Source organism: Phyllostomus discolor, chromosome 13 (genome assembly GCF_004126475.2).
Source record: "Phyllostomus discolor isolate MPI-MPIP mPhyDis1 chromosome 13, mPhyDis1.pri.v3, whole genome shotgun sequence".
NCBI lineage: Eukaryota > Metazoa > Chordata > Mammalia > Chiroptera > Phyllostomidae > Phyllostomus > Phyllostomus discolor.
Genome location: NC_040915.2, coordinates 26124259 through 26134406, shown reverse-complemented (window position 1 = coordinate 26134406; position 10148 = coordinate 26124259). Strand labels below are relative to the sequence as shown.

General features: G+C 42.5%; 1 protein-coding gene across 4 annotated transcripts; it reads right to left on the bottom strand.

Moving 5' to 3' along the window:
- Positions 1-1426: 1426 nt before the first annotated feature.
- Positions 1427-8676, bottom strand: THG1L (tRNA-histidine guanylyltransferase 1 like). 4 transcript variants are annotated; one of them, XM_028528780.2, is made up of 6 exons: positions 8486-8676; positions 7526-7702; positions 6627-6796; positions 5787-5875; positions 4225-4332; positions 1427-2942 (listed from the first exon to the last, which is right to left on the bottom strand). In XM_028528780.2, exons 1-6 carry the CDS (start codon positions 8674-8676, stop codon positions 2781-2783), a joined length of 897 nt encoding a protein of 298 aa, XP_028384581.1. In that variant the 3' UTR covers positions 1427-2780. The 4 variants fall into 4 exon arrangements, with proteins under 4 accessions (XP_028384581.1, XP_035869729.1, XP_035869728.1 ...); XM_036013836.1 differs by lacking the exon at positions 8486-8676 and adding an exon at positions 8050-8340; XM_036013835.1 differs by lacking the exon at positions 8486-8676 and adding an exon at positions 8137-8240.
- Positions 8677-10148: the final 1472 nt, after the last annotated feature.

Here is a 10148-nt window from a genome sequence, read left to right as displayed (position 1 = left end):
CAATGTGACTAATAGTTGCTACGTCCTAGAATTGCCCTAACAAGGAAGATGCAGTGCAGAGTGCATAAATGGCCTATGTTAGCTAATATTGGTTAAGTGCACAATGAAATAATGAAGAGTGGGTGGATCCCAGTCCTCCATTTCCTTCCATTTCCTATTTAAAAAGTAATTTGCACTAACACAGAAATCTTGGTATTAAAGAAAAATCATATCAGTGATTTTCTAAGCGTTGCTGAGCAACTGGAGGAAATGATCCTGCTCTTGGAACACAGGATGAAGGATTTACAAGACTGGCTGTACTTTATACACTCTGCTCAGCAAGACATTTTTTAATATTAAAATGATAGTCTTCCCTAAAGGCCCAGGTATTAATTATCCCCTCATCCAGCAGAGGTAAGATGTTCCAGCTACCTACAGGCCACAAAAATCTAACTGCCACCACTCCTCAAAACTATCAACTAGTATTAACTCTACACCGGCTGCTTTTGTGTATGTTTCTTTAGATTTGGAAAGGAAGTGCAAGAGAATACTATTCTGTCCTAAAAAAGATGAAAATGATTATACAACTGCACTATACATTGGAATGAATACACACAAAATAACAAAAACCGTCAAGCAATAATAGCACTATAGGTGTAGTTATGGCATGAGTATTAAGCCTAGGATATTCATTTGCTCAAAACTGTGCCAAAACAAAACCCAAAGCTACAAACTGCTGGCAATTCAAATTCAAGCAACAAGTGTTTGTCCCCAAATCTTATGACAAAATCAAATGAGAGCCTTTGTAGTATTGCATAGCGTCCATTGAAAGCACATTTCACCCTGGCTGGTGTAGCTCAATAGATTGAGCGCGGGCTATGAACCAAAGTGTCTCAGGTTCAATTCCCAGTCAGGGCACGTGCCTGGGTTGCAGGACACAGCCCCCAGCAACCACACATTGATGTTTCTCTCTCTCTTTCTCCCACCCTTCCCTCTCTAAAGATAAATAAAATCTTAAAAAAAAAAAAAAGAAAGCACATATCTTTGGATGGTTTTGTCTTGAAAACTTGTACTTTAATGCCCGTATGTTTTGATATGAAGTGCTATAAATTTACTTACCACTTTTATTTGCCAATCAAGAGCTACATTATTTATTGCCTTATTTGGCCTATCACAGTATACCTTGTGGCCCAGAATGTGATGTATCAATGACTATAGGCATCAGGACTCTTTAGAGTTAAAATGTAAATTACTGAACCCCAAATCTTCATGGGGAAATATGGGGTCATCATTTTAAACAAGCATCCCAGGTACCTTCGTGCACCCAGAAACCTGTGAACCACTGCTGTGATGAAAGGTATGTACGTTCTGGCTTACACAGACACACACATATACACACAAATGGGACTTATATACTGTGTGCGAGAAAAATAAATGAAAAATTAGGCCTAGGGAGCTGAAACCTTTATTTTCCTTCTCAAAGGGATTTTATCAATTGCTAAACATGAGGCACATCTCCTGTTCCTGTGGAGTAAGAACAGGAAAGGAAAACACAGCGTGGACAGATGGGGCATCAATAGGGGAGGCGTGAGACCAGCCGTTGCTCTTTCAAAAATACATGTTCTTCTTGGCTGTAAATTCTGCAATGCAAGACCAGGCACTGGGACATGGGCTGTGTCTTAATTAGTTCTCAATAGAGCCAAATAACTTCTTTCCTCTAAAATATGAAACAAGGACAAGAGGCAATGTGAGTTCTCCCACCACCTGTCCCCACTGTCCCCCCCCGTTCAGAGACCAACAGCTGGGCAGCATGAAATTACTGCTGCAGCTTCCTGGGCACCTCACCCATCCCACCTCCACTGGCCAGCACCAGGTGGGGACGTTGGGACTCTGCTGACACCTGTGCTGGGTAACCCCGAGGGGAGTGTTGACCCCTCTGCTCTCCGATTCAAATGTCACTGTTCTGATTATACAAAAGTGACCTCAGAATCTTTTTCAGGAAGTCCAACAGGTGACAAGGTGACTTTAAAAACAAGTATCTAAAGGACATGGAGTGCATGTTCCTCCCTGATAGTTCACTCATTCTCACACATTTTCTTCTCAAATATACATATGACTCTTCTTAGAAAGACATAAGTGGCCTTGCAAACAATGCCCCTGGCAAGATGATGGTCATGCTGATTAACTCCACAAAATCAATCTATGGACTGTCTAAGGACATCCAAACTACTCATTTGTACCGCCAAGGTTGCCAGCGTGGAGACTGACACCGAGCCGAGTTTTCCCTGGAATTCCTGAGTTCAGAGACAGCCTGCAGGCAGTGGCCTACATTCGTCTCCAGGTCTGCCAAAGATGAATGCCAAGTAGAAGGGTGGGAAAGGTGAGATTTAAGGTCGCTGGATTCTCTAGTTAAGAACAAGTGTGCCAGAGTAAATTTTGGCCTCATCTTGTATCATAGGTGGAAAGAGTTTGGCAGGTTTTTGTAAGTCTTGTGCCATAATCTAAAAATGATTCATTCGGCAAGGCATAAAACAGTTCTCACTTTATAAAAATAGTACCATGATTTTTTAAAAAATGCACTTCTACCAAAGGAATCATGTTCTAACACTGCAAAAAAGGCGTTCCACCTAAAGAACAAGACCCCTCGCCCCATCCATGCATTCCTTCCCTGCTCCCCTCCCAGCCACAGTCATGACATGCCTGGGACACTATTCTGGGTGGTAGGGATACTAGGGCCACCTAAGGCCAGAAGACTTGGGGGCCTTCCGTGGTTAAGCACAGCAGAACAGGAAAGCGCAGGGTCAGCTGTCTTCATCTAGGATCTTTGGGTGCTCCTTCCAGAAAGCATCCCCGATGATATCGCAGTGCAAGGGTACTGGCTTAGTCCTGGTCCGCGTCACTGCCACCTTTTTCCCCTCCATTTCTACGGGAAGCTTCACTTCTTTGGTCATAACTTCTCCCACCTACAGGTAAGTTAAAATATTGACACTGTGAACTCAAGAGTGGGCTTGGAAGAGAAGGGGAAGATGTGAAGGAGGTTCGTTTTCTTACTTTATATACTTCTGCCATACATATATTTACCAGAGATATACAGATACACATATATCTCAACATACATGAATTTCTTTATAACTAAAAATACTTCTCCTGGCTGGCGTAGCTCAGTGGATGGAGCTCGGGCTGGGAACCAAAGTGTCCCAGGTTCGATTCCCAGCCAGGGTACATGCCTGGGTTGCAGGCCAGAACCCCCAGCAACTGCACATTGAAGTTTCTCTCTCTCTCCCTCTCTCTCTCTCTATCTCCCTCCCTTCCCTTTCTAAAAATAAATAAATAAAATCTTTAAAAAATACTTCTAAAAAGAGTTATGTTGTTAAATTCTAAAAGAACATCTTAGGAACAGAGAGTTCTTGTTCCTTGTTAGCAATAACTGTAAAATATTTTTTAAGAATAACTATAGAATTAATGGTAGTTTTGTTTTCCCATGTGCAATTAAGAAGTCTCCAAAGAACAAGTGTGCTTTAAAAAAACTAGTAAAAGAGCTGAAGTTGCTAGTGGAATGACTGACTAGCTCCCAAGGTTCCCCTTAATACTTGAAAACATTCATTTCAGAAAAACTACTTTGGATGGAAGGAAATACATTTAGAGAAAGTCATTGTGGCCAGGAGCTGGCACAGAGGGAAAACACTGGTAGAATGAAGGATTTAGGTGAATGCACAGACTCATTACGGAACATTAAGGTAAGTGTGAATGTCTGGGGAATCTCCTGAGTATTCTGCAAGTATCAGAACCCTCACATCAACATCTCTTAGGGCCTCTTATTACAGGTGCCACAGGATGGATGGACCATTCAGTGGTATTGTCCAGTGTAGGAGAAAATATTCCTTAACTGTGTTATGAATGCACCACTCCTTATATCTGCACTGTAACCCTTTAACAGGGTTTTATTTGATTTGAGGAGAGATTATGATACAGAAAAGTAAGTGTCACAGGTCTAAAATTCTGTGATTCTACTTACAGGAGAGATTCAAGATCTCAAAGTTCACTGACAAACTGATACAATGGGCATGGACTGACCAAAAAAAAAGGCATTGAAATAGTGAATCTATAGCTCCTTGTTTGGGGAAGGACCTAACTCGTGTTAGCAGCTGCAGCCTCGGCAGCACCAGGCGGCAGGGAAGACAAACTCGGGACGGGCACGGACACTCTCCTTCCCTGACCTCCCTTTTCTCAGGGCCCGAGCATTACCTTTTGCCATATCAACACAGTCCCCTTCCTACACACCGGCGGCTCGTTATTGTAGTTGATGTTGAATTCAGAAAACAAAATCTCATTCTTGTCTGCTGCAAGAGTTCCCTGAGAAAATAAAAACAGATATGCAAAGCTTTGTATGTCTTATCTCTACCCTAACTACCATTCCACCTCGACCTGAACTTCCACAAACAGCTCAAGAAGCGGAAGTGTTCTACCAAGCATCTTTTGATAGTGAAGAATTTGCATTTTAAGCACAGTTCCCATCTTTGGATGTATAAATTCAAAAAATTCTCGTCTGCTAAGCACTATGCTGTATACCTGAAACTAATACAGAACAATATTGAATGCTAAAAATAAATCTCTTCTGTAGCAGACAAAGTCCTCCCAGTCATGACGGTGGTGGGGGACAGGAACAGTGAGACACCTGTTCTGTACTAGATGCTTTATGTTTATTTGCTTATTTGACCCTCATAACCATCTCCATACTGGAAATGAGGACTCTGAGGCTTAGAGAGTTTACACAAATTCCCCAAGACTATAGGTTGCTCTTATTCTTCTAAGAAAAATCAAATTCTAAGCTTGGCTCTTCCAAACTGGACAGACCTATTAGTATTCCCATTATTGCCATACAGCATCCGGCAGAAGTAACACCTGTTGAGTGTGGTTGGTAGGGTAATAATATGGATGTAATAATTTATAGTTTTAATTTGAACATTTCACCTGAAATGTCATATAGTGTGCTTGAGTGTGATGTTATATTACAGAATTACACGCTTATGATTTTGTAATAAAAAGGGGGCATTATTTGTGCCAGACCCTATATATACATCTTTATCATTATTTTTAGTAATGGTAACCATTTACTGAATAGTTATAAAGGACCAGACATTGTATTAAGAACTGTTACAATTCATCATTTCATTTCAGAATTAGTTATACTACAAGTGGCACTGTCATCTAATAACAGAAGCCAGTGTTTATTAAGTTGCTTACAATGTACTTTGTACTATCTTATGTGTTTTACAGGCATCACATCATTTAATTCTCACCATAACCTATGTGGTTGGAACTACTACTCTTTACATTTTACCTCTAGAAAACTAAGTCAGAGGGGATAAAATCAAACAGAAACATGACATGAGTACGATTCCTTGACTCCCAGAGCCTAGACGCTTTACAACTCATTGGGGTCACAGACCTGAGAAACTGCAGGTGCCCAGCAGGGCCTGGCCATGAGGGAAGAGGTCAGGTGGGACTGGCAGAAAAAGAAGAGCACATGCCTTGCTTAAGAGGGCAGTCAAAGCTCAGCTCCAGCCAAGCGCTACCACGTGGGAATGCAGGGCCAATGTCACTGCTTCCCTCTTCCAGGGGTGGGCACTGAGACTCAGGGAGTAGAAGTAATTCACGGAGCATCACAGCACAAGCAAGCAGCAGAGTTGCCACTAGTCTGATTTTTTTTATGCTTTCAAAACAAAGCTGTAGAGAGAGCTTTAAAAGAATGCAAAGTGTCATGGGAGAGACTACAGTTAAGCTTTAACACATTAAGACTTTTATACCTGTAATCTCTCTTGGGCTTGTACTGGTGTTAGTCCAGACTGCTGTACGAGTGCCCAGAAAACTGTATTATAGAGATTATTGATGTGACCTGTTAAGAGAATAAAGTGGCACTGTTTATACATATATATCTTTATTCAGTATTCATGCTTCAAAGAATATGGAAGCCCCACCTCTATCCTTTTTAAAGGAAAGAGATCTCAGAGATATTTACTGACCTCCCCAAAACCATACACAGGAAACATGGGGGGAAGTGGGCAACCAGAAACACACTTATTTCCTAAGAATTTTTATTCTGTTATTTCAGTTATGCTTTACACAAACCTGTTAACTTGAGCACTAAGCTTAGGTATACCTTCCAGGTTATGGGATTTTCACTGTTCCCATCTCTTTTCCAGTTCTTCTGGCAAAATCAAGATACATCAAAGGAGAAAGTCTCACCAATACTTCATCTCAATCATGTAGGGCAGGAGTAACATCTCAAACCCGAGTAGGTGACCCGTCCCCTGCCCCGAGAGGGAACAGGGACTAGTGGAGACTGTGGCACATTGACTCCTGTGTGTGTGTGTGTGAAGGCAGCAGCCACTGCAAAGGTTCTGTCCAACAGTCAGTGGGAATATAGACTTACTACCGCCAGATCTTCCAATTAAAAAAAAAAAAAGCTAGAAATAGTATTTACCTGAAATCTCCAAATTTTTCAATTACTTTTAACTAATTAAAAAAATATTTTTAAATATTTCATTCCAAACAAAAATACATGCAGGCCAAATCTGTGCCAGATTACCACCTCTCATGCCTGGAATTGGTGTTTTAATTGCATCTGTTCAACTCCTTTCACTTACAATCCGCCTGCCGCCAGCTGAGATAGTCCTTCAAGGTCTGGTTGTTAGGATACAGCACAACTCTTCCATCAAAGCCCGGGGGATACAGAAGGGGCTGGTCCTGAAAGTAATCCGGCCAATAGAACACGAAGCTGGAGGCGAACTGGGAGGCCACGTGAGTCATAAACTTACTTGCGAGTGTAAGGCACAATGGGTGGAGCAAGAAAAGAGAACAGACAGGACATTAACTCAACACCCTGATAGGGCTTGTGGGTGTGACAGAGAGATTACACAAACTGGCCCGCAAACCTACAGATAAAATATGAGCGACCAAGAAAAACCTCTTTAATATTTCAGTTATGTATTTGAACTGAAGCCTGCCTCTCCCCCTAGTCCTATAAATAATTTACTAACATGAATTTTTTCTGTACAATATAATGTGAATTTATGGTTCAAGAGGTATTTTTTTCTAAGTCTTGAAAGGAGAGAAACCATTGTTATAAAAAATACCAATTTATTACATGATTTATTTCCTGCAAGAGTTTGAAAATACTCAAATATGAGATTTGCCTGTTTCATCTGAAATCCGCCTTTATTAAAAGTTTAGTAATACCGCTATACCTCTGTAGACTGTCACCGGCTAAAGCCAACCTATGAATCATAATATCATATTCCATGGTCTATTTCTCTGGTCTTAATGTTCAATGCCAAATCAGTCCAGCATCCAAGGTGATGGGGAATGGAGCAGAAAGAATGCTCAGACACCAGATCAAAGGACAACAGTCCTAACGGGAATACACAAACATTGTGCCGTTGCAGACGCGGCAGACGTCATCTGTGGTCTGCGAGTCTGAGTTTAAGATAAGCAGAAACCAGATGCTGACAGGACAGATTCTGAAGGAGCTGGGCTATGGGATTACCTGGCTCTTCTCTTAAACCAATTGCTTTTCCGCTTGAACACAAAGCTGTACTCGTCACTCTGTCCATACGCAATCACAATGTCCTCCAGTTCTTCCATTACCGTCTGGGCACATTTGGTCATTAGGTGGAGGGCGCGGCTGTCATTAGGTTTGGCGAAGTTGTGCTTCTCAGAAAACCTTCGTGAGAAAGAGAGAAAAGGGCATGGATGCAGGAGAACCTGTCATTGACACCACAGATCAAAGAGGCTGTTCAAAGAGGAAGGTGCTGTAATGGCGCCATGAGTCCACACATTCCTTAAGAATTCAGGTTTTTCTTGTCCTGACCAGCTAAGAAAAGGGGACATAATTGTTAAACTTCAATTCCCTTTTCTATAAAATAGGGATAGAGTATTTACTTTATAGAATTGTCCTGATGATTAAGGGAAGGTAACAAATGTAATTATGCCTGGCTTCTTAGAAGTGTTCAATAAGTGTTTGTTACAATAATCATTACTAAAATAGCACTTTTTAAAAAACATTCCCACCTTTATTACACTTCTGCCTTCTTTGACTTTTTTTCCTCCTGAGCCCAGTCCATGTGTCCTGCTACTGATAATGAAACAAGAACATACTGTCAAGTGTTGCGCACAGCAAGGCCTAAGTGAGCCTCTGAACAGTCAGTTCTCGAACGAAACAGCTGGGCAGCTGGCCGAAGAGCTGAAGTACCGTGGCCGAAAGCGGCTTTTTCCACAAGGTCCTTGTGGAAAGCCCGCTTCTCACCAGCGGGACACCCTGTCGCCTTTAACACCCAGACCAGCTCGCGTCCCATCATGTCACAGCCAGCACCTAGAATGATGCTCAATGCCGCGCGCTCATTGGTTGCCGCGTTACTCCGGTGACCAGGAATCCCGGCCCGCGATCCCGGTAGGATTTCCCCGGAAGCGTCGGCGAGCGGCGCGGCCCAGAGCTGCGCTCACTCACCGATGGAAATTCCTGCCATCCAGCCGCACCACTACCCAGCAGTGGGGCAGGCAGGTGTCGTCCGTCTCGAATTCCCGCACGTACTCGAACTTGCTCTTTGCCATGGTCACCCCCAATTTCAGGCACCGTTTCAAAGTAACAGAAGTGGAAGCCCAGCAATCGTGAACCTTCACGGTACACGCCGCCCACATTCCCCCCACCCCCACCGCCGCCGCCAAAGGACCAGAAAGCCCGCCCCCGGAAGTTCCTGCGTCTCTTCGTGGCCTCTCTAGCCCTACAGGAGGTCGGCAAGTTTCTCGGCTCTCCTTGTAGTCCTTAATCCACTTCCGAGCCTGGGAGGAGGGTTCCTAGGTTCCTCTTCCCACGACCCGCGGTTGTGGCTTTTCTCCTATCTTACAACAAATCATTGTAATGCAGTTTAAAAAAATTTCCAAGTTTGAAGTGTTATGACTTTTTTCTTTCAAAATAGATTTTACTAATTTGTTGTAGAAAATGTAAAATATACAGCCCTGGATGGTGTGGCTCAGTGAATTGAGCGACAGTTTGTGAACCGAAAGGTCGCTGGTTGGATTCCCAATCAGGGCACACGCCTGGGTCCTGAGCCAGGTCCCCGGTTGGGGGCAGGCAAGAGGCAATGGATCCATGTATTTCTCTCTATACATGGATGTTTCTCTCTATCTCTCTTTCTCCCTCCCTTCCCTTCTCTCTGGCAAAAAAAAAAAAAAAGTAAAACATAAAATGCGTGTTTTAAAAAAAAGAAATGTAAGATATACAGAAAAGCAGAATTAATATTTCATTTATCACCCCTCTCCATGTCAAAGTTAGTGAAGCTTCCTTCCAGTCTCTTCTCTCTGTGGTGTGTTTTGTACAGGGAACACACAAACCTGCAATACACATATAATTTTTAATATTTTTCCACTCACCTTGAGTATTTTCAAATGTCATTAAATATTCAAAGAAAATGGACTCTAAATTAACTTGGTCAGCATTTTCACAATTAATGAATCCAAGACCCGATGTTTTATTTAATGTTGCCATAGATAGATAATGCAATAGTAACAATAAAAACCTATTATTTGTATTATGCTTTATGATTTATAAATCTCTTGGATTCATTACTTACATTATTGGTTTTATCCTTAAAATATTATTCAAACAATATAAAAGGACATATGGTGGAAAGTGTCTTGCTAACTCCTAACTCCCTACTTCAGGCAGTTACTATTTCCTACTTCTTACATAACCATCCAGGAAGAGATACAGATATATAGATGACACACATAAGTACATATTATATATAAGTATATCTGTACATATATACGTCAGGGCAACAGGATGTTACCTCCTTCCCTGCCCACATGTCCCTCTTCCACCGCCTGCCTTGAGCACCCACCCCACACCCAGGACAAGTAATGGCAGTGGGTGGAGCCTTCAAGGGGAGGCAAGAAGAGAGGACTGCTTCCTCACTTGCCAGCTGGGAAGCTGCAGAGTTTTCCTGGTGCTGCCATTGACGGAGGGCACCAAGACAGTCACTGAAGGATTCTGATAGGGGTCATCTCTCCTGCTCCCTTCAAGCCTGGCCAATGAGGAAAGGATAGGAGTAACTTGCTGCAGTTCTCCCTAGCCTTCGAGGCCTGGAAAAGATCATCACCACCACTCCCAT

Bases quoted from the DNA above. Each gene is read 5' to 3' on its own strand.
- THG1L (XM_028528780.2), bottom strand. From the start codon at position 8,676: ATGTGGGCGGCGTGTACCGTGAAGGTTCACGATTGCTGGGCTTCCACT. The intron at 6,797-7,525 runs GTAATCCCATAG...TACACTCGCAAG, and splicing joins TGGTTTAAGAGAAGAGCCAG to TAAGTTTATGACTCACGTGG. The intron at 5,876-6,626 runs GTAAGTGAAAGG...TTCTCTTAACAG, and splicing joins CAGCTGGCGGCAGGCGGATT to GTCACATCAATAATCTCTAT.